The sequence below is a fragment of the Thunnus thynnus genome, chromosome 1, assembly GCF_963924715.1.
Source record: "Thunnus thynnus chromosome 1, fThuThy2.1, whole genome shotgun sequence".
NCBI lineage: Eukaryota > Metazoa > Chordata > Actinopteri > Scombriformes > Scombridae > Thunnus > Thunnus thynnus.
Genome location: NC_089517.1, coordinates 12,479,145 through 12,503,610, shown reverse-complemented (window position 1 = coordinate 12,503,610; position 24,466 = coordinate 12,479,145). Strand labels below are relative to the sequence as shown.

The following is a 24,466-nucleotide window of genomic DNA, read 5'->3' as shown; positions in this document are numbered from 1 at the left end:
TTAATTTCCCAAGAGCTGATTGTGCTAGCTCAGCACCAACACATCTAGTAGATTAATAAATAGCTTAATTATCAATAGCTAAATCATTGTGTGTATATGAGCTATTGTACGCTGCTTTCAGGATCATTACAGGAGCTGAGGTGCAGTGGCAGTTTCCAGTGGAGTAGGAGAGGGTGCTGTGTTATCTATGGGAGAGGAAGACATACAGTTCATTCTTATGCAGGTGGAGGACAAGTGTTTTTGAGCTGTCTGTGAAACCCTCAGAGGGCAGCACAGCTGGTGCCGACCACACTGCACCCACTGGTTGCAGAAACTGGGCACGCTGTAGAACTTTGTCAGCTTTTTCAGCACCTGTTTACCCAGAAGGTTTGAAGGCATCTCTGTAATCTTGAACAAGGGGCCGGACCCTGTCGTTGGTGGCGTAGAAAGGTCAACTGCAGCATCTTTAGGACAAGGCCTTCTTTCAAAGTCGTAGCCAGACAGGGGACCAATGCAAGTATAAGGCAGAGGCTCACTGCTGCAGCTAAGAGAGCGCATTGGTCTCCGAGGTCGGTTCCAAGCCTTGTCAATCCACAGCTCCACTTGGGCCTTGTCCAGCCTGGAGGCAGCATCTTCCATGTCCTCAGACCTGGTGTCAGAGTCAGGGTTGTGGTTTTCTTCAGGTCCTATTACCTCGTCTTCCCCTAATCTTGGCTGGACTGCATTATCAAGCAGTTGCGTCTCAGCCACAAGATTGGAAGCCATTTTGGAGACAATTCTCCAGTCTCTAAGGATATCATCTGCAGTGGTGTACTGTGAGGTCACCGTAAATCGGATGATGCGTTTAGTGTGAATGTCTGCAGGGATGAGGTACATGGTGCCAGATCGGGTCAGTCTCCTCAACAACTCATCGGTTAAAGCATTTCCTGCCTAGGATGAGAAAACAATCACTATACATGATATATTCATAACAAAACACTGCAAAAAAACAAAACATAAAAGAATTTGTCCTTGATCCATTCAAAATTTCATCTCATTCTGATCATCACTGGTATAGCTCTGCCCTTCACCTGTGTTTGATAAAACTGCATTACGCAATTCATTGGCACACCTTTGAACTAGGCGTGACCGGCCAGTCTGTACATTTCAACAATCATTAGCCAGTGAAACACATGTTGCATAACAAAGAGAAAACCAGATTTAACAGGAAGATTTTTGTAGTTGTACAAAAACTGTGATGTACTATAAACATTCATACTTTCAGACAGAAAACAACTAGGCCGAGGTGCCTCTCAGCAGGAACCTCAAAATTTGGGTCACTCCTTATCTGAGATTCCAAGAGCTTTGCCATCTCAATACCCTGAAAACCACAGAAAAAAAGACACAAAGATACACTTTTCATTTGCTAATATTTGATATTTATTCCTAAAAATAATTTGCATGAAAACAACTGGCTGTAACTTACATGTCTGATATGAGCCTGGAGGTTTTTCAGTCCAAAGGAGCGCATGACAAACCAGAGCTTGAGAGAACGGAAGCGACGGCTGAGAGGAATTTGCCAATGCTGAACAAAAGAAGAAAGTAGTGTTATCAGATGTAATTATTCCCTCTGATAGTTGAATCTTTAATTAGATGGAGATATGATGGGATCATACCATGAAATCGGTGGCTGCTTGTGAGTTTTCATGTCTCAGATAAACGGGATCAACACTGAATGTCTGCTGGAGCTTATATTTATCCTTTACCCTGAGGCAACAAAATTAAACCATATTACCAACCAGCAAGCACAGTTTACATTGAGTTTGGTTTTAAATTTCATTTGAGACCCACTCTTATACATCATTTTAATTTCTGTAGAGGTGAGAAAAGGCTGTGATGTTGTCTCTCACCAAAAAGCAGTGCAGTCAAAATGGACCATCATCCACTTGGAGGGGTTAAAGACAAAAGACTGTGCAAAGTCAATGCCCTCCAGGGACCAGCGCAGCTCAGGACAGAAGTAGGCTGAGCCAGCGTATGCAGCATCCACATGGAGCCAGAGTCCCTCCTCTGCACCTGTAAAATGTTTAAATCAAGTATCTCCCAATACATCCAAATAGGATAATATGACGTTTGACTGTAAAAACAAAGTTACTGAAGACACTGTGGGAGTAAATATGAAGACATACACACTGGTCCCAGTTCAGATAGCTTGTCAAAGGCACACACTCCTGTAGTTCCTAAACTGGCACACAGCTGAACAGGAGAGAAACAAAATGTCAGATAAAATTCAACATTTAATTGTGTATTTAAATTATTTTAAAAAAACAACACACGTTTTTCATGTTTTAACCCATGAAATACAAATTGTGTATACTCGACATTACCACTATATTTATATAGCTTGCTGTTTTTATCTGTTTGAATGTGTTTTTCTACATTCAAGGCAGCTCTTTCATTTCAATAAATTATGAAAGTGAATATTTAGCTATTTGTCTGATAAAGTCTAATGCAAGGACAATGGAAAGCTCCTCAGGTTTGAGACTCTACTGGTGAAAGCCATTGCACAAGTTTGATTACTGGGGAAGCAAACATCCAGAGGACAAATGATTAGCAAACATCGTGATGTAATGGACACCAGGCACCAGATAAAAAAAAGGACAATGTGGATTTGTTAGACTCTTACAGTGATGTGCTTGTTGTTTAGCAGCTGACTCTCAAATATCAAGTTTTGAATTTTCCTTGTATGCACCAACAAGGGATAGCTTATAGAACAGTTCCTGCTTGCATCTGCCTTACCACACAATAATACAACTTAAAATATAATGCGTTATTAATGGCATAAACCATGCAAAATTAACTAGTATGGTAAACACCCTCCTACTCCCATGACACCCACCCATCCTTCAGTACCTACCATGAAAGGGACCAGTCCCATCATCCTGTCTTCTTGTATGGCTTGTTTCAAAGTGTCTCCTCTCAGAGACAGCTGCTCATCAGTTGGCAGAAATCTGATCTTCACCAGAGAGATCAGCCCTGCCTTCTCAACTGAGGAATGGGCCTATGAATACAGCAGCACACCACATCAGTTTTATTTCATCCAACTGATAGGAAGTTATTGTACAAAAAGTGGTAACATTGACCTGATCTGAAGCATAAGCCACCAGTCTTGAATTAAGGACCGAGTCGTCCACATCCTGGTCGAGCTCAGCCCGCAGCTGCAGAATTTTGTCTTTCCTGGCTGCCAGCAGAGCCACCAGTGTACTCTCACTGACTGTGCTCTAACAGGAGAGTAGATGTAGAGGGCAAAGATGGTGAGCTGATTGCTGTGTAAAAGGGTTTTGTGCATACAAAAAAAAAACAGATCAAGGTGTAGCAAACCTGAAGTATGCCTCCACCTCTGCTGTCAGAATGGTGATGCAGGAAGAAGGAGGGTAGCCCCAGGGCTTTACACAGCCAGTCCATCACATTCATTTCCAACTCTGTACAAGCAGGGCTGGCGGCCTGTATAAAAACATCACAGACAATATAGTTTCTCAGGATGGTGTGACTTTGTTGTTCTAACATTTTTGCTTTTTTAATTGTGGGGAAAAGAGTGTAGGCTGTTCCCTTACCCATGTGAATCCAACACAATTGATGGCATCAGCCAACATGTCCCCGAGCATAGAGGGCCATGAAGTCAGACTGGGGTAGTAGGCGTGCATATGAGGACTCTGCCAGTGAACAACCTTGGAAAAAGATGAGAAAACACTTGATTTCTTTCCATACTTCCATAATGTCATAATGATTTCAGTGTGTTTCAAATTGCTCATATGATGACAGATAACAGTAGGAACTTACTCCTGGCATGATGACTTTCTCTATGTCATTGAAGATACTCTCCCAGTCCTCTGGTTCTGCAGGTGCAGTGTCAGGGAGAAGCTCCCTCATGTAGCCTGGTTTCACATCTGGAATCACCCTCCTCTCCCTGATAGAGCTCAGGTACTGCGTGATGTAGTCCACCAACTCCTTACCTGATCAGTAAAAGGCACTGTAACAACTGGAGTGATATTTCTAATAAAATATATAATTCATGTTTATTTTACTTATTGTAAAATACTATTAACACAGACAATGGAAACCATGATTACCTCTGCGATTGTATTCCTCAGCCTGCATTTTCTTTTCAGATGCGAGGTCTTCGAGTTAATTCGCTGTGTGTAACAGGTGGCTGCAATGATGCTCCGTACTCAGAAGCAGAGATCACAGAACTATATAGACGCTGTTGTGAAGTACACGCCTTAAATTGGTGACGCATTTCAACCACCAAACAAATACCCTCCAATGTCCATCACCCACTGACTCCACATTTGCATTAAATATTTACCCTCCTATGTTGGTAATGATTTATTTATTTGTATTTCAGTGAAATTATACTGTTTTTAGCAAGAATATATCAATAGTGAATGTGATGCAAATTCTTTGTGCAACAGGCCTACGTCAATCACCCTGCACTCACATCAAATATTTTTTAGCTGCATATCATCCCCTATGCAGCTGAAATATAGCCTATTTTCCATATATGGTCAAATATGTTCAGAATATTGTTGAATAATCAAATAGCATATTTGCAGTATGTTGCAGCAGTCACATCTTAATGTCTGTTTTTACTTATTTGAAAATATACTTTAATTGATTTTTACCCAATTGAATACGTTGTAATTTACGGTCATATTTTGTAAATTACACAAAAATGATTTTGCTGTTTTTTTGCAAAGTATAGCCTGTATGGATTCCTTCCACATATGTAAATACATTCTTAAGATATTAGATGATGTTTTTCATAGGACTGAGCACTAGGAAACAGATTCTGAGATTAAAGGCATAAAAATTGTAATATTTCAAGATCATAGCACTATACTATGACTATAACTGAATCCCTTATTTTTTTTCATTTTTTCCAAATTACATTAATTTGCCCATTAATAATGATAAAATTAAGGTATTTTTTAATGGTATTTCAAGGGATTCTTATCTCATAGCACAATATTTTGAGAATAAAATGTTAGTATGTCAAGACAAAAGTCATGATATCATATGTCACGGTAATTACATGAAACATATTTATATAAGAAAAAGCTTTAAAGATGAGGTCTTAGTGGTTAGATGAGAGCTAAAGTTAACAGATGAGAAAACTGATGGGCCTACCATTTATCCTGGTAGCTTAATTTGCTTAGCTTAGCATAAAAAGTGGAAACAAGGGACAATATCTTTCCTGGCTTTGTCAGAGGTAAAAAAATCCACCAGCACCTCTACATCACATTATATCTCGCTTATTCAATTTGTACAAAAACACTACATCCATAAGGGTAGTATCAATTTTCTCACGCTCGAGGAAAGAAAGCAAATTTCCAAAAATATTAATTAATTTTAATATATTCACAGTTTGGCCAAAATATTTGACTCTTGATGATGTAATGACCACATAATATGACTATTCTTGCATCATAAACCCATAAAACAAATGTGACATATCAGCTGGCAGACAAAACAGAAATGCTGTCCTCATAAGTTGATACAATTGCCATTCTCTGCCATTTCCACCTCTCATTTAGCCTGAACGCATTACAGAGGATGACTGTTAGAGCAAAGTGATATTTGTACAGGATGATGACTCTTCACAAACAAAGTATAGGGGACATTACAAAAAATAAACAATGAATGAACATACAGTAAAAGGTAATAGGATGATGAAGGCAAACCCATCCATGTCACAGCTTATCGCTGCCTTTTAAAGATGAACAAAAGCGTGAGCAGCACCTGGACTGTTCACACATGGTGCTGTTTACTGTTCATTGTGCTCGACATGTGTTAGCTCTCATCCAGCTCACTGGGGAAGCCAAATGTCGGAGTAGATTTCACTGTAATTCAAACATGCTGAGCACACATCAGTGTTTTAGTAAGCAGATTATGACGAGAGGCAGTCAATTAATTCCACTGACTCAGTTAAACTAATAAAGCACCAGAGGATGTTTATCTAAACCATCTCAAACCTGTAGTCCAACTCATTCATATTTAAACTGCAGGTTTAATACACTTAGATGTTATGTTCATTTGGTGGAAATAAGAGTCTGCACAGTTTTTTTCTGTCCAACAACTGTAAAAGAAATTGGGCTTTTTCACTCATATTCAAAATTTAGTGTCATTTTTATTGTTGTATAAACACATCTGTATTTGAGTTTAATTTAGAGACACAAGGATTAGTCAATTAATTAATTATTTTAACTATTTTGATAATAGATTGTTGCTTTTCTAGGAAAGACAAAAAAAAAAAAACCCAAAAAACAAACATTCTTTGGTTTTAGCTCCATAAAAGTGAGGATTTGCTGATTTTCTTTGTCATATCTGTGTCATATAGGATATTAATATAAATATTGTTGGGTTTTGAACTGTTGGTTGGAAAAAACAAGGGATTTGAAGACATCGTCTTGGACTCTGGTAAATTAAATATTTATAGACTAAACAATTAGTATCAATCGATTAATTAAGCAATCAACAGATTAATTGATAATGAAAATAATCCTCAGTTAGTTTCATTTTTAGTGTTTCATCCATTTAGGTGCATTTCTTGGTCCAGATTAAAACACCGGAGTGTTTCAGTGTCAGAGAGAAAGTTGACTTTTTGTAGCATGTTGTACACAGTCAGCAGATATGATTCACCATATTACAAAATGTTCCTTTCATTAAGTACACAGTTTAAGCCCAAATTTGCGATAAAACTGGTCATAATTAAACACATGGACAGGATGTTGGTTTAGTTTAGTCCTCTGAATCACATTCAACCTTAAACCCACAAGTTCTTCAAATCTAAGCAATAAATGCTCCACAGACTTTTGATCCCACTGAAGGCAGAGAGTCCGGTAGAAGGCAATGACTAGAGTAATGGCAAGTGTATATGTGTATATGTGTGGCACACAATACACAGGAATAAGTGTTATGTGATATGGAGCAGAGCACAGTGTGACTATTGTGCTCCGTGTGTGCCTTTACATCTGTGGGTCAGAGCCTGATGAAAGCAGGTTTAACCATAATTGTGCAATTGAAGCTCAAGTGCTGCCTTGTGACATCAAAGTCAAAGTGCTCTGTGCGGTATCTTATTTTGCTGCTTTTATTCAAATAAGCTCAACTTGAATGTCAAATTTCAACGTGACATCCTACTATCACAAAGAAAACCTCAGGCTTGATCATTCAAACCAAAAGTCTGAGACATTTCATAGAAAGAGGGTTTGACCACTTAGTTTGACTGACCTGTCTGTGAATGAAGGTGAAAAAAGGAAAAAGGAACTACAACATGATTTGTTGTTGCTTTTATACTGTTTTTCAGGCTTTTGACTGTAAGGTCCATGGTGTGATCCCCAGATTTGTAAGATAAATCTAAGAGGCAAAAGTAAGAGCTTGCCTTGCCTTCCCTCATCACCAACACCGAGGTTCCCTTGAGCAAAGCCCTTAATCCCTAACTACTTTAGTGGAGCCTCTCAGTGGCCCACAGATCAGACTGGTTGTACTGTGTCTCCACAAAAGCAACATTACTCTCAGTGAAACATTGCTTGGTAATTGGTTGAGAAAATTATGTCACTTTTAATGTTTATCTTGTGGATTTTAATTTAACCCTATGAATGTCTTTGTTAACCTTGTGTTTTTAAAAGCACTGTACAAATAAAACTGTTCTCACTACTAAATTGATTCCTCCCACTTCTCTCTCTCACGATTATTTAAGATGTAATTGAATATTCTTCAGCACTTAAGAGTCGCACAAAGCAAAATACTTACTTCTAAACACTGTTTAAACATAAAAAATGATTGGATATGTTTAATCCCCACAATCAAAAATTAAATTAAATTTTAGACCACATTGTTTCACAGATGCAATTATGAATTAATCTGAACTTTCCCTCATAGAAATAACACATAGGTATCTTCACTTTGGTTGATATGTTTCGCTGTTCTGTTGGCTCACTTTACAAGTAGACCAAAGGTCATCACCAGCCACAGAACAACAGCAATGCAGCTGGTATTGCTCAGAGAAACTTGAGCTTAGTAATGCAGAGGGTGTAGGGTTGTAGGCAGGGGATGAAACAGAGAGGATTAAGTTAGAGCCTCAAAAGATTCATTTTGGATGATTTACGTTCTACCTTAGATCACTTACACTAAAATGATTTCTGTCTGATTTGGAGACCATCGTACTTCCCATGTTGACTATTCTCTGTAGTCAGTAAGCTTTATCGCTCCTGCAGATGGTTCATAATGCAGCAGTGCAACTTCTCACTGGCACCAAAAACAGAGACCACGTCACTTCTGTACTGGCCTCTCTTCACTGGTTACCAGTCAAATACAGAATTCATTTTAGGATTCTTTTATGTGATTTAAAGAACAGCATGGACTGACACCAGCTTATTTTTCTGAACTCCTCATCCCCTGTTCTACCGCCAGACCCCTCAGATCTGCTGACCAATCACTGCCGTCATGCTACACTCCCAGTTCAAACTGAGAGGTGATTGGGTGTTTTCCACTGTTGGCTCCCATTGTTAGATCCGCCCCCTCAACTGATATTTCTAACACCCACCTTTAGGACCCATGACTTTTCTTTAGCCTTTTACTAATCATCATGAAGACTTATGATGATGGTCACACTTTGATATTTTTCTCTCTATTATTTATTTGTTGCCTGTGCAATGCTGTTATGTTTTTAGGATTTAATCCCATTTCTTAACTTTATTCTACGCTTTTATTAATTTCCCCTTTGATCTTCATAACTATGTCTGTGTTTTTATTTGATTGTATTTATCAGTCTCTGTAAAGCATTTTTGTTGTTTTTAAATGTGATCTATAAATAAATTGACTAGACCTGAATACCTCATATCATCTTAAAAACAAGAATCATCCTTATTGGCCAATGAAGTTGACACTAGAGCCTGACAAATAAATTAGCCAGGTCAATATATCTTGTTGAATTTAGATAATCAAAGATATACCATATTGGGTATACAGGAAATTGCAGTATAGATATACCATAAATATGTTTGGGGTAATATAGAAATAGTGTGATCATTACATAGTTTGTCCACCAGAGAGCACTAATGAGGTTTATCTTTCAAAAATGACCCACACATATCTTGGTCACAATTCTTTAATAGCTAAATTTGAGGGATCCTCATTGAAAATGTTAAGTTAATATATGTGAAAAAAGAAAAAAGGCCAATATATTGTTAGATAAAAACAAACAAAAAAAACAAAACCCCTCCCATATATCTATGTTGGTATTAGCCTAAGGGCTTCAGTACTGGTTGGGCTTTAGTTGGACCATGCAAAGAATTTGACTCCAGTAGCTCTCAATATACTTCTACATGGTACAGAGAACAAATTCACAGGAAGATACAAATTTGTTTCCAGTATGTCTGGAGATAAATGTTCTGCATTACATAACATTCCCTTGAGGGGATAAATGATATCTTATTTGATATAGACACATAGCTAAACCAAGACAACAAACAAACAAACAAACAAACAAACACAAACATAGGAGTCAGCTGGACAATTCGGTGGTGCCAGAGAGCATAACAGCAGTGCAAACTCATGACAAGAATAACAGACATAACAATGTGAACAATGTGTGACTGTTATATGAACAATGTCAAGAATCTGAAATATTCTACAGCTACAACTTGTGATGATAGCATGCAGGAAATACAGCAGTGCAATTGTTTTAGGCACTTTAGATGTATAGATTATTATCCATAATGAAATACCATCAGGGAGGCATCTGATCGGTCCCAGATTGGTTCTGCAGCATGATGACACCAAACATACAGCCAGAGTCATAAATAACCATCTTCAGCAACAAGACAAACAAGGAGTCCTGCAACAGATGCAAATGGCTATAGATTTACTATGATGTTTAGATATGAAAAATATTGAATTATAGTACTATTCTAACTCATGGCACCCTGAAATAACTTACAAGAGGACCCCAAAGCACAAAAAAGCTTTAAAAAAAATGCAACTCTATACTTCTGTGTTTACTTCAGAGGAAAATATTGTACTAATACATTTACCTGACAGATAAATGTTACTGGTTACGTTGCAGATTCAGATTTTACTCACATCACGCGTTGACTTGTGTACTTAACTTGAACACAAGTGAGGTGCATTCAGGTACATTGTGCTAATAATACCTCTCTTTCACTCTTCACTTTTAAGTGAAAATTTGAATGCAGGACTTTTACAGTATTCTTACTGTGCAGTCTTAATAGTTTCACTCAGGAAAGAAGTTTTGAGTGCTTCTTCTACCACTGCCAGTACCAACATTTAGTTTGAGAAAAGATGAAAATAAAGCAAGACAGTGTAAGAGGCAAAGTAGCTTACACCTGCCCTGCTGTAGTCTTAAATTATCCTCACCAGTGCTTGTATGATGAAGCAATACACACCTTTACTGTAATGTCTGGTAAGTTTGCAATAAGGAAATAAATTCCATAGGGCATGGTAAGGAACCTGTTCCTCCACAGTTACACCATGCATGAACTCTTTAAATGAAACTAACTGCCTACAGGTGTTGCACAGGGTATGCTCTCTTAAAGGGGCAGCCACTTATTTGCCACGGTGCAAGAAATTATTCACTTAATGCTTAATTCTTACATTCAAACATAGAAAAAACATATATTTTAACCATAGCTTATTAACCGCTACACAAAGATGAATAAGAACAACAAAAACAAATTAATTCCAAAGTTTGGCTCATACACAGAGTTTAGCTGGGGCCCCCAAATCACTAATTCGGCCCCTGAACAGGACAGAGAAAGTGGTCAGTGAAGCAAAAAGTGATCTCCATGGAAAACACCCAACTGGCCTTTGTAAACAGTGTAGGGAGACAATGGAGCATGTCATGATTTAATGCGGGAAATATGAGGAAGAGAGAAGAATGATGACAGGTCTACGTAGGCTGGGGAGGGTGGATGAAGAATTTGATTGAATGTGTGGATTCTGTGAGGGGTAGGAAGTTGGTGTTTGGTTTCTCGAGAGAAACTGGATTAATCACAAGACTCTAAAGACATCAGACTATAGTGACGGATAAACCCAGTAGGAGGCAGTAATGCAACTCAAAGGATGTCAAATGCTGAAAAACACCAAAGAAGAAGAACGCGAACTCCAGAAGGTGGTAGTAATGTGACGTTAAGGGTGCCAGCTGCCGCAAAACATCAACGAAGAAGAAGTAGAGGAAGAAGAGGAACAAGGAATCAGGGATCAGCTGTCAAAAAAGTAGCTAAAGTGTAAGCAACGAACCAGAAAGAGGTAAATCTTCAAATCGACGTGAGCTTATCAAACTATCAGCCAGTAAATATGAGTGCGCATTATTACTAGAAGATATCAGAACATGGATGATTGCGGTTATAGCCGTGACTACCTGTGTTGTAGTTAAAATAGCTCACAGTAGCTATACTCAAACTGCGTGAGCTCACAGCGCAGCTTGCTAACTAGTAGCTAGCTGGCTAACTGGAACGGTTACGAAGCTAAGTTATTGTTTAATTAGCTACGTGATGTTTATGTTAAACTGGTGGTTGGTTTGTGATTCGCTTTAAATAACTTCGGTTTATTTTCCTTTAACTGACCAGCAGGCATCCTGTCAATGCAGATATAGTCGCTGCTAACGTTAGCCAGGAAACTATTTCATGTTGTTGTCGTCAGTGTTGTTGATGTCCTGCGGCAGCAACAGTCTCTGGTAGCTAAGATGTGACTTCTTATCGATATGTCATTATATATATCGTATAGATATATCGATATGTCCTAATTCTGGCCATATTCAATGCTTAATGACAGCTAACGGTTAACTTAGTTAAAAACTCAATTCGATTATTTCACCTCGCCGACGCGTTAAAGCTAATAATTAATGGTAAGTTAGCTGGCGTTACTCTTCAACCGATAGCTTGATGTTTTGGAAGCAGCGTGTGTTTACTTTGTTTTGCTGTCACATTTTTCCAGAGATGTCCATACAGTGTGTACAGCACTGAATGGTTGCCTGCCTGTGAGCTGTGATTTAACACACCCGCGAAGATGCCTGCAGTTTCCACCGAGGTGAAGGAGCTGTATCTGTCCACATCTCTGGGTGACCTGAATAAGAAGGCTGAAATTAAGCCAGACAAGATAAGCACCAGAAAGTATGTTTGAAGGATGGATTCACAATGTTTCAAGTCTGTCTTAAAATAACAGTCAGGTGCCCATATGAACACTGAAAGAGGTTTTCCTCGCTGTAATCATTCCTCCTCTTCATACAGGTTATTAAGATCCCCTTCAAATGTGCTTTCAATGTAAGTGATGGGGGCCAAAATCCACAGTGTGTCCACACAGTCATTTTGTGCAAAAATGCATTAAAAAGTTTATCTAGAACTTATATGAGTCTTCAGCAGCCAGAGTTAGTCATATCAAGTGGATATCTGCCACCTTTACAGTCTTTTTAGCATCAAATGACCTCTTTTTGTTTCCTCGGACAGCGTTTCCTTGTTGAACTGAGGTGGAAATATAGTAACAAAAAGAGGGACATCTACTCGATTTGACTAATTTTGATGGCTGTAGCCTCATATTAGCTCATGGATTTTGGCCTCCATCACTTACATTGTAAGTGCATTATAAAGGGATCATCCAATGACCAGTATAAACACAAGGAATGGTAACAGTCCAGTTTAACATGCACTTGTTATATAACACCAAAAGATCTATGAAAATGGTTTTCTTTTCTATCACTAAAGGTAGAGAATTAAGTTGAGTTTTTTTCTCATTCACTGTGTTGCAGCTATGTTCAGAGTGCCTGTAAAATCTTCAAGGCGGCAGAGGAGTGCCGTCTGGACAGAGATGAGGAGAAAGCTTATGTACTTTACATGAAGTATTTAACAGTATATGACCTCATCAAGAAAAGACCAGACTTCAGGCAGCAACCGGTATAGTGACTTGTTTATCATTAAATGTTGTATTATGTGTGTATGTTTTGTTACCAAAGAAGGTGCAGTGTTTCTTATGTAAAGACTTGTTTACCAGTGGAAATGCATCAAGAATTGAAATCTGTTATTTCTGATTAAACTCCTTCCAATGTTCGCAGGAGTATTACATGACCATGCTCGGGACAACTAGCTTTAAAAGAGCCATTGAAGAAGCAGAGAAGCTCTCCGAAAGCCTTAAACTCAGGTTTGACACAATTTATTAATGCATAATCTGTATAAAAAAAAAGACATTAGAACATGAGTATGTGATCAATTTTTTTCTTTTTTATTCAGCTAATCTTTTAACATTTATCATATAATTTAACAGGTATGAGGAAGTCGAAGTTCGAAAAAAGCTGGAGGAGAAGGAGAGACAAGAGGAGAAGAAAAGGAGGGAGGAAATAACTGAGAAAGATGGTGGTCGAAGCTCTCCCAAGGTATCATCAGCAAACAAGAAGGACAGCAAAAAGGTAGAGATGTCAAATTATAAATACACTCTCATTTTATTTGTATGTTAAACTTAAAAACTGTGGCATACACTTAATCCCAAAGAGACTTACTTTAATCTTTACTTTTGTTTACTGTATTTTGTCATGAATCAGCTCAAAGTCCAGACAAAACAAGAGAGACCACACAAGTAATCATGGATTAAAGTAAAACAAATTTATTTAACCAATGGTAAACTATACACAGTTTACTGTGGGATATGTAGATCAGTAGTATCAGTATTGTGGTGAGAGCATGGATGTGAGAAAGTGTAATTTATGCAAGAGGTAAGGTGAAAAGCAAACCTAATAGAAACAAAAACAAAACCCTGCTAGAGAGAGGAGGCTCCTGGAGGAGCTTAGAGTGAGGAACCACAGGTGTATCCTGTGTGATTGCTCAGCTGATAACACTGATCTGACAGTAAACAGTCGTGCTGTTGTTGTAATGCAGCAGATCAGGAAAACGACCTGTAGAACAGGAATGACGGCACCAACAGCAGCTGTTCATATTTATTCATAAAATAAATATTACTGAATCATGAATCAATCATAAAAAAAACACTCTTGTAACTTTTTATTATTTTCTTCACTCCTTTCTTATTTTCTATTTCAAGTACGTCTCGCCTCCTTCAGGAAAATATGATGTCGTACAGCTGCGTGTCTCCTATAATATCATCCTGAGCCTGAAAAGGACGTCAGACTTTCACAAACTAAATAAAATATTTTATTTAAATGTAGTCTATTCTGTAGGCTATATAGCTGTTTTTATTGCTCCTTTACGTTGGTTTTGTTTTTTCAGTAACAAAATACAGCCGCTATAGATCTATAATTAAATAATAAAAAAATTGGAGCAGTTATCAGGCTCAGCTCTGCTCTCCGTCTCTTCGTCATGGATGTATAAAGAGCTGCAGGTCTGTGTGTCTGTTTGACGGAGGGTGGGTCTGAGCTACACTAACGCAGAGCAGAGAGGCCACAGCTGCATTCATACAAAATCCGGCAATATGGCACCTTCCCGTAGGGTTGTGCGGAGGTGTGGGTGTGATTATTTGTTCTTTAGAAAGTAACCGCTGTGAAACAATCAGAGAATAACGTTGTATTTACCTGATTCACGACTTTGTTCTTGCCAGTGCCACTTGCTCTCTTCATCTCGCTCGACCACTGCTGACTCTCTCTCACGCTGTCTGTCTCTCTCGCTCGCTCGGGAGGAGGGGCAAACTTTGAATTTTGTGTGTTTACAAACACAAATCCTGCATAGTTGCCTTTAAACTTTAGAGTTTAAACTGTTATTTTGTTCAATTCTACAAATTGATAGCTGACTTCCAGATATTTCATAGATGAGGTGCTGTGCATGAGTAGTTTCCGTCTCCTCTAATGTTAATTTCCTTGATGAAAACTGATTAAATATGTTCGTCAATGACCTTTGGTGTGTGTACAGTACTCTTTTCAATTTTATTAGGCTAACTTCTTTTATTTCCGTTGTTCAGAACAGAAAAATAAGTTTGTCATGTACTTTAGGCAACCAAAAAATTGGTTTCAAAACGTTTTATTGGCCGTACAGCTCTCATTGTTTTTTAGTAGTTTTAAAGAGAGTATTGAGCCGTGTTGGTTCAAAATAAAAATGCAAATCAGAACATGTGTGGATGTATTCCTTAACTTGATACCATCAGACCAGACACTTTCTGCAAAGCTACATTCTTAATCATTCAATCTGTGTTTTTAATCAGATAATGATGATATAAAATCTGAAGTGAAATAAGTTAAGTAAAAATATTGGTTTATAGCTGACAAAATTAACACTAGTCTCAAAATGACGTTGGAGTGAGTGAGGACATCCTGTTTTGATGAATCCTTGCGTCTCTTCCTTCGCATCTCCATCTCGCGTCCTTGCCGGGAGGAGCTGAGACGTGAGGAAGAGACATGAGTGAGGGAAGCGAGGAGCCATGTTAGCTTAATGAAAAACACCCGTAGTAACACTAGCAGCTTAACTATGGGGGTTGGTTTCTACATTTAATGATAGTGATGTCAGCTGATCCAAATCTCATGTCTGAATACCTCACCCAATAGACTTGCAAAAGTGCAAGTGGGATCTGAGGAAAATATACAAATGTCATTAAGTTAATTAGAACTAGTCAAATCAACATTTTTGATACGATTTTTGTTTGTGTCTGTCAGGTAAAAGGAGAGCAGAATGAGTTGAAAAATACTTCAAAAGGTAAGCAGAAAATGCAAAATAACTATGATAAATGTGTAGTTCTTCCTGTTGATCAAGAAACCCAGAAATTTTCTGCTATTAAGTGTGAAGCAGCTAGTTGTAATTCCCAATTTTATACATTTTTCCCAATGTGCTGATTGAATGACTTCATCTGACAGCAGCGGTACCGCCCGGTGGCATCACAGCTGAGAAACTTTTCCATATGATGAAGGACCAGACGATTACAATGATTGTAATGGATGCGCGAAGCCATGGGGACTTCGAGGAGTCTCACATTCATGTCCCAGCTCAGACCTGCATCAGCGTGCCTGAGGAGGCCATCAGCCCAGGGTAAGGAAGAAGAGAAAGCAGTTTTGAGGACAAGGCTTCACAGATGGATGAAATGTTGGCTGAAATTGGTGTATTTTGTTCATCATCATTTACCTACCTGGCTTTGGCAGTGTGCTAATATTAGTAGTTGTGTCCTCCTCTCCTTTTGTTAACTAGTTTTTCTGTTTCCTACATTTGCGTCATTAACACAAACAGGGAATATTTTTCGAGCCCTCCTGAACTGGATTGTCATGACTTTTCAGAATCACTGTGAATCAAATTGAGGCAAAGCTGCCAGAGGTGTCCAAAGAGCAGTGGAGGCGGCGGGGCTTTGTGGATTATATAGTCCTGCTAGACTGGTTTAGTTCTGTTACAGACCTTACAATGGGCACTACCTTGCGGAGCCTCAAAGATGCCCTCTATAAGGTAACTGTGTGTGTGTGTGTGTGTGTGTTGCGCACTTGCCGCATGTGTATAAATAACAGCTGATTTTTTCTCGTGAGTCATTGTGTTTTCACACTCCATAGTGGGACAGCATCACCATCCTGCGTAGTGAGCCAATGGTGCTGGAGGGGGGCTACGAGAACTGGCTACTGTTTTACCCCATGTACACAACCAACGCTAAAGTTCGGCCCCCTAGACAGAACATTACCAGCACCCTCCCTCAGTGTGAGTATAATCAGCGCAGCACACGCCTCCAGCTTTGGCACTCTGTCTTCACCAAGCACTGGGGTTTTAGTGGAAGTGTTAATACAGCTGCTGTTATTTTATTTTAGGAAATTATAAAAACTTATGAATAAGTGGGTTAAATTTTGCCTACTCAGATGTCATATTCTCCACAAAAAGATGTCTTAAAATAAATGTTCTTACGTCAGCTATGTAATGCACATCATAACCATTGTGTTCCAGCTCAGAGTCAGCATTCATTTCCTGTATTTGCAGTGTAAAGGCTTATATAGTACAGTGAGATAGAATCAAAAATAAATAAGAATATAGTTTTAAAAATGTGTGTTAATCTTGTGTTACTCATCTAGTGTACCTGGGCTTTTTAGTTTCTTCTGTATAAGAAGGTGATTCTCTCTTAGATTGTTTTTTTTCCTCTAATGTTTTCAACAGTAAACTTCAGTTACCCATCTCTTGAGGAACCAAAGCCTCCGACCCCGCCTCCACCAGAGCCTGAGGTTAAACCTGAGCCGCAGGAGCTCTCAGCTCCTCTGTTGGTGAACGGAGTTGCTCCAACAGAAGTCCCCACACCTACAATGTCTGTGGTTGCCGACAGATTACCGGACACTGTCGATTCCTCTGTCTCAGGCTCCACAAATTCTGGGCAGGACCTAAATAAAAGGGGACCTGCGGCAGGTACATCTAGCCAGCCAGCTGCCACAGCCAAGGCCTTCCCACAGGTAAATCAATAGGAGAATACAAAAAATTAAGGCCTCAAAGTGTCTTTAAGCATCACTTATGCTATCATCTTTTCCCCCCTTGTTGTCTTGTTCCAGTTTGACCGTACCAAGAAACCTTCTGTGTGGGTGTCAGATGAGCCGAAACCCAGCCAGAATGGGTCAGACAAGGACAGCACCCAGAACGGCCCAGTTATCCCCAACCGCTCCGTCAAACCATCCTTCAACCCCAGCACTTCTCTGTCTAAAGAAGAACAGAGTCGGATACACTCTGAGGCGGTGGCAGTGATGGAGAAGGCACGACAAGAACAGGAAAAACGCACCCAAGAGCGGCGTCTAGAGGAGGAGAGACGGGAGAGGGAACAGAAGGAGAGGGATTTGAAGGACAGGGAAGAAAGTGAGAAGAGGAAGAAGGAAGAGGAGGAGAAAAGACATCAGGAGAAAAAGAGGCTGGAGAGGCAGAAGGCAGAAGAAGAGGAGGACAAAGAGAACAGAGTGTGGGATGAGAAAGAGAGGAAGGGAAAAGAGCAGAGCTCTGACACACCCTCAAAGAGTATGTCGTTGGACTCGCCTGCTCCCAACCACACTGTCAGTGAAATAAAAGTGAGTCCTCTCATCTGTCAGTGTTGATCACTACTACAGGTTGATGTTTTATTTCACCCCTGTGTGCATAGGTAGGAAAGTGTATCAAAATAATAGGTTTAAAAATTGTCTTTTATGCAAGTTACAACACAATCATATGATGTTATTGGAGACGTCTGTCCTAAATTACACAATAAGGAATAATGGTTATTGCAGGGACTTAAGTCTAGGGTCCCCAAATTGTGGATAAAAGGAAACTTGTGAAAACCTCACCTTTCAAATGGTATTCTAACCAGCAAGACCACAATTGCACATTTCCGTAAAATCTCAACATATAGCCCAGTGATCAGATCTGATCAATTGCAGGATTTTAATCTTGGTTATGCTCCCAACTTCAGACCAAAAGACAATTATTTTTAACCTAAAACTAATATCTAATATACCCCTTTCATACAGCTGATCATGCATATTGTCATAGGTCATCAGTATGTGTGTTTAACCCGGTTTTAACCCAGAGACTGCTGTTAATGACTGGTTATCTGCAGCTGTACTTCCACACACCTTGGCTAAACAATATAATTACACAGAATTACATTACAAATAGTTATTAGATAAATGCAATAACTATGCAACAGAGGTCCATGCTTTGCAAAATATACAGAAACACTGGAGACACTCGTGTGGTGGTGTATGAATCATACAGTTTTATGGGAGCTGATGAAGGCCAGACATGTCAATGACATTGGGATTCAGAAGTAGTCGTTTTATGCTATTCTATTTCTTTTGCCCTTATAATTATTTTTGCTGTAAACCTTTAAGTGCAGTGTGCATGTTTATTCCACAGAGGGAGCCCCTGACCAGAGCAAGAAGTGAGGAGATGGGTAGGAGCGTACCAGGCCTGCCAGACGGTTGGATGAAGGTAACAGACATGTTTGAATATGAGCCACTCTAAAATTGTAACAAAGTTGAGTTAGTTGGAGTCATTGAAAATAGACTGAGAAAAGAGAAATGTTCATTTAAATGATAATTATTTCTGTGTGTCTGATTCATGTCTGTCACTAGTAGCCTAATGCTTTATTGCTCCTTTGTTTCGGCTAGTTCCTCGACACCGTGACAGGGACCTACAGATACTACCATTCCCCAACCAACCGCGTCCACCTGTACCCTCCTGAGGTCACTGTTCCTCAGACCCCACCCTCCACACCACCAACAGTCAAACAGAAGCAGCCACGACCAGCTGAGCCAGACCCCAACCGCGAACGAGAGCGGGAACAGTCCAAATTAAAACGCTCCTACTCCTCCCCTGATATCAGCCAGGACCTGAGAGAGGAGGCCCAGAAGAAGGCCACCGCCCCAACCACTGCTGCTACCATACCAACCATCAACAGAGAGACCAAGTAAGGCACACAGAGATGTTTTATGACACTCTGATACCTTCTAAAGCATATATTCTATTTTAAATTAACACATAATACCTTTGTAACTTGTGACACTATATCAGAGGGCTGTTAACTCTATTGTCATATTTAGGGTTATAATTGCTGGTATCTATAATCAGTGTTCTCTCTGTACCTTTTATGTCTCCAGACCTCCCAGTACTAAAGTCTATTCTAAAGTGGAGATTGCACGACCTTCGGCTGCTAAAATCCGCAACCTGAATCCTACATTCGGAGGCCTGGGTGCATCCTTCACTGGCCTCCGTAACCTCGGCAACACATGCTACATGAACTCCATCTTACAGTGTCTGTGTAACACTCCTGCCATGGCTGATTACTTCAACAACAATTATTACCTGGACGACATCAACAGGTCAGGGCCCAGATAACAACTGTCAAGAGATGTGTGGAGATGAGGAAGATATTTAACATTTCTGCTCCCGTTCTCACCCTCTGACAGGTCCAACATCCTCGGCCATAAAGGGGAAGTGGCGGAAGAATTTGGTGTGATCATGAAGGCGCTTTGGGCCGGTCTGTACAAGTGCATCAGTCCGCGGGACTTCAAAATCACCATAGGGAAGATCAATGAGCAGTTTGCTGGTTATGATCAGCAAGACTCTCAGGAGCTGCTGCTGTTCCTGATGGACGGGCTCCATGAGGACCTCAACAAGGTAGTACTCACACTGGATGCCAAGAGAAAGAATTAGGACGCTAGCACCAGCATGGCATAAATTATTTTAATTTTTAAAAAGTTTAATCTACATAAGCTCACGCTGACTGAAATATTAAGTGAATAAATATTAATTAATTTATTCCTTTCAACCACGGCTTGCTAAGGCCTTCTGCTACCCCTGTATGTTGTTGCACGTTTGCCTTTTGATCATAAAAACTTAGTCTTTTTATAATTTTCCTTCTTTCTGTTTTTTTTTTCACTGGGTTTCATTTTGATGGCATATTAGAGAGTAAGTAAATAGCTGTGTGTCGTTGGTCCTCCTGCAGCAGTGTGAGTGTGGTATGTCTGCATCTGTCTGGTCTGATGCTTCATCAGAACCTCTGCATGTAGACCCAAGACATGCCTCCATTGCCTGTATCGACTGACTTTACTGGCTTCATTTTTATTTGAATGGAGGAAAGGACTAGAGAAATCAGAAAAAAGGACAAATTCAGACGATTTCATAGCTTGATATTTGACTTTTTTTCCATTTTTATCACGCTAAAACATCAAAAAGACATTTTTCTTAGCTAAGACCACTGTTCAGCTGTCACTGAAGATTGCAGCTGGGAGATAAAACCATGATGAATGTCTCCACCTGGGGGTCGACTGAAAGTAGTGCATCCACCCCTTTTTACTTTTCAAACTGTTTACTCTCTCAAATGTAAAAAAATATGGTGCCATCTAACAACTGAGGACATGCATTTCTCATGACACACTCTTCCATCTCATCACATCTCTTTTGTGTGAAGTTCAGACCTGTCTGCCATCAGGCTGGCCCAGTCCCAGTCCACTTTGTCTCTCCAGGCTAATTGGTAATTCAGTCAGACTAATTAATGAGATAGTAATTAGCATTAAGTGTTAACTTGCCTCTCATATCTCCCTGCCCTTCATTCCGAGAGTGAACTGGATATGGCTGAACTGCATGCAAATGAACCTGAAAGAGATGAAATAGGTGATGAATATAAAGTCTGTCACTGAGGAATTCAGCCTGTAGCAGTTATACTCAATGGTAATTGCTGTATTTTGTGAGATATTTAACTACGACTGGAATAATCTGTATCTATCACCAGCTTTGGTGGAGTCATGAAATCAGGTTTTGCCTAAGCTGCAGTTGTTCCCGTGTGCGATCATGTTGTTTTTCCATCTCTGGTGTCAGGCGGACAACAGGAAGCGGTACAAGGAGGAGGAAAATGACCATCTGGATGATCAGACGGCAGCAGACGTCGCTTGGAGCAAACACAAGCTGCTGAACGAGTCCATCATCGTAGCGCTGTTTCAGGGGCAGTTCAAGTCCACGGTGCAGTGTATGACCTGCCACCGTAAGTCCCGGACCTTTGAGACCTTCATGTATCTGTCACTGCCTCTGGCCTCCACCAGCAAGTGCTCCCTGCAGGTCAGTCAGACATTAATGTGAATCAAAGCGCGTGTTAAGCTTTAAGCTTGTCAGACAGACTAAAGTGTCACTGTACTTGACTGAAATGAATGTTTTGTTCTGTATCACAGGATTGTCTGAGGCTGTTCTCCAAGGAGGAGAAGCTGACGGACAACAACAAGGTGTTCTGCAGACACTGCAAAGCTCACAGAGATTCCACCAAGAAACTGGAGATCTGGAAGGTCCCTCCCATTGTCCTTGTGCATCTGAAACGGTCTGTAGTGATGCTTATACTTGTGTATAATATATTTAATTATGTAGACGAAAAAGCAAATGCTGCCTACTTTAGTCTTTGTCAGATATTTTGCTTGTTTTTTATAATACTCATTTCCACTGTTTGGAAAAGATTAAGAAACTTTGAATTATAAGAATTTGGAATAAATCCTAATCTGTTATATGTTTTTTGGGGGGAGAATTTCTTTCAGTGTTAATAGGTTGACAATATTTTTCTCACATCGTTTCCTGCAGATTCTCCTATGAGGGTCGATGGAAGCAGAAGCTGCAGACGTATGTGGACTTCCCTCTAGACAGTCTGGATCTGGCCCAGTATGTCATCGGACCCAAGCAGAACCTGAAGAGATACAACCTTTATGGAGTTTCTGTAAGTAGAAGTGAAGTGAACTCTGTAGTAAATGAATTGTAGATAGAATTGTAAGCAATGTTAACATCTGCCAGCACTTTGCTTTTACAGTAAATTATCCATGAAACAATTGTTTTTTAAACAAACGAAAATTTACTCATGAAAACAAACAAGAAAGGAGGATAAGAGATGCAAAAAATACACAGCACAGAGCAATGTAGTATTATTACCATCACTGTGTGGTAATATCCTGTACATATTCTTTAATGCTGCCAGTCATTTGGTTGGGAGAGTCCATAAAAAGATGATAAAGGGATGTAAAACTTTTTTCTTGCTACTCAAATAAGCCAATATCAAATTATTTCTTGTACTAAACACAGTGTAGATGAATCCTCCTCTTGGTTAATGTTTTTGGCCACTTCAAAGCAAGATGAAAAGGCAAAAGCAAGGGTACAAAAAAGAAAATAACCTGTTTTCATAGATGAGAATAAGTTTGCAGACGGCTTGATGAGTGCACAGATCAGAACTGCAGCCCTGATGATTCAATAAGTAACCCATTAAATGATTATGATATGATTATATAGCCGTTGAGATGGCTTTAACTGTCGTCTTCTCCTCTGCCAGAACCACTATGGGGGCTTAGATGGCGGCCATTACACAGCCTACTGTAAGAACAGCATCAAACAGCGCTGGTACAAGTTCGATGACCACGAGGTGTCCGAAATCTCCACCTCTTCCGTCAAGTCCTCCGCGGCCTACATCTTGTTTTACTCCTCCCTGTGACGGAGCTGCAGGACACAAAAGAGAGAGAAAACACTACAACAGAGCAGTGACGCTCAAGCCTAGAGGTTGTTTTTTTTTTTTCCTTTTTAAGATCACAGCTCTGAGGACCTGGTGCACGGAGTTGCGGGTTGACTAGAGGGTGCACGCGAGGAACGCACTCGAGCAGGTGGCTGTGAAAATCCTGTCTGTCCTAGATGGGAGAGAGGAGAGGTGCAGGCACACTGTGCAATGCTTCAGCTACTAGAGGACCCTATAGCTGTTAAAACATGCCGTCTGTTCATATTACTGATCATCTAGAGACTAAACAGATGCTCCTTTCACTCTGACACTACCTTCGATGGCTGTGTTGTAGGGCTGACAGCTGGTTCAGATGCTCTTCACCCTCATTTCTGTTGTGCTCAGCGTGGATGGCCGTATGGCAGAAGTGATCCTCAGCTTTCTCGTACTGTGTATACACCGGGGTTAACAGTTAGACGGCATGTACATACTTACAGATGCTGATGTTGCACATTCAAAATGTAAATATTCAAGGGCAAAGTGTTTATCTGTTAAGTGACCAAATTTTTTTTTTTTTTCCTTGAAAGTAGCAGCCATTATAGTATCACCACATTCATGAAGACAAACCATGTGTTTTTAAGGGTTAAATTCTATAGCCTTCTAATGTTTAACATGATCTTTAATCACATGGAAAAGGCTGTGAGCATTGAATTTTGCGTATTTCCTAAAGGGAAGTGGGAACTGATTGTTGCTTGTTCATATTAGCCACATTCTTGCACTTACACAATATGCAATCAGTTTAAGTTGTTTTTTTTTTTTTGTAATGTAGAACGCATCATTTAACTGCATACATTAATACTCGACTCAGAATGCTTTAAAAACGATATCGATGCTGAGATCTTGTTCGTCTTTCTCGGTCCAGCCAGTGCGGATGCTACCTGCTTCTATAAAGTCGGTTGTAGGATTTATTCTCTGTTAAAACACACTTAATTATTGACTTTATATCTCCAGTGCAAACAAAAAAAAAAACTATTTAGAGGACAAATAACTGGCATCTTTTCTTGGCTTTTAACAATGATGTTGGTTTTTTTTGAAAAAGTAGGTCTCAAGGAGGCCGAAATTTAGATTTATCTGATTAATTTTACTTCTGTGTTCAGTACTGACCCAGGATGATATGAATATGTGAGAAATTGACCTTATTCTCTTTCACAAGTGTGTTAGTGTCAACACTTACTGCCTGCCTGACTGACCGACTGACCAACGAGAGCAAGCACAAAGTATACTCACATTTTTCCTGAACGGACCAGAGATCTGAAGTGGCAGGATTTGACTCTACTTCCTGAGTAGTTTTCTTGCCCAGCATGAGATTAGGAACTTTTATTTTCTTGTACATGTTGATTTTATTTCTTAACGCTCTAAAAATTGTTTCAGATATAACAAATATATTAACCTTATCAACTCATGACTATTTATTAAAACTGCTTCAAATTAGCGTTTGTGTGTGGATGATTGTTTTATGGTATTTTTAGCATAACATATTCAGTGGTGCAAACATTTGGCTGTAATGATAACACAC

General features: G+C 39.6%; 2 protein-coding genes across 4 annotated transcripts; one reads left to right on the top strand and one right to left on the bottom strand.

Annotated features, from left to right (window-relative positions):
* Positions 1 to 19: 19 nt before the first annotated feature.
* On the bottom strand, positions 20 to 10,507 carry hdc (histidine decarboxylase). Its single transcript, XM_067585060.1, has 13 exons — positions 10,415 to 10,507; positions 4,086 to 4,176; positions 3,796 to 3,968; positions 3,570 to 3,683; positions 3,337 to 3,459; positions 3,099 to 3,236; positions 2,873 to 3,016; positions 2,145 to 2,211; positions 1,869 to 2,031; positions 1,635 to 1,725; positions 1,445 to 1,543; positions 1,238 to 1,339; positions 20 to 909 (listed from the first exon to the last, which is right to left on the bottom strand). Exons 2-13 carry the CDS (start codon positions 4,111 to 4,113, stop codon positions 127 to 129), a joined length of 2,025 nt encoding a protein of 674 aa, XP_067441161.1. The 5' UTR covers positions 4,114 to 4,176; positions 10,415 to 10,507; the 3' UTR covers positions 20 to 126.
* Positions 10,508 to 11,120: 613 nt separating this feature from the next.
* On the top strand, positions 11,121 to 24,382 carry usp8 (ubiquitin specific peptidase 8). 3 transcript variants are annotated; one of them, XM_067585035.1, is made up of 19 exons: positions 11,121 to 11,280; positions 11,968 to 12,143; positions 12,776 to 12,920; positions 13,079 to 13,164; positions 13,288 to 13,429; positions 15,617 to 15,656; positions 15,818 to 15,986; positions 16,229 to 16,391; positions 16,493 to 16,634; positions 17,082 to 17,368; positions 17,465 to 17,968; positions 18,792 to 18,866; positions 19,046 to 19,344; positions 19,535 to 19,756; positions 19,844 to 20,054; positions 21,255 to 21,491; positions 21,602 to 21,744; positions 21,999 to 22,131; positions 22,735 to 24,382. In XM_067585035.1, the coding sequence occupies exons 2-19, from the start codon at positions 12,040 to 12,042 to the stop codon at positions 22,891 to 22,893; spliced, it is 3,261 nt and encodes a 1,086-aa protein (XP_067441136.1). In that variant the 5' UTR covers positions 11,121 to 11,280; positions 11,968 to 12,039; the 3' UTR covers positions 22,894 to 24,382. The 3 variants fall into 3 exon arrangements, with proteins under 3 accessions (XP_067441136.1, XP_067441119.1, XP_067441128.1); XM_067585018.1 differs by having other exon boundaries at positions 15,815 to 15,986; XM_067585027.1 differs by lacking the exon at positions 11,121 to 11,280 and adding an exon at positions 11,446 to 11,878 and having other exon boundaries at positions 15,815 to 15,986.
* The last annotated feature ends 84 nt before the right edge of the window (positions 24,383 to 24,466 follow it).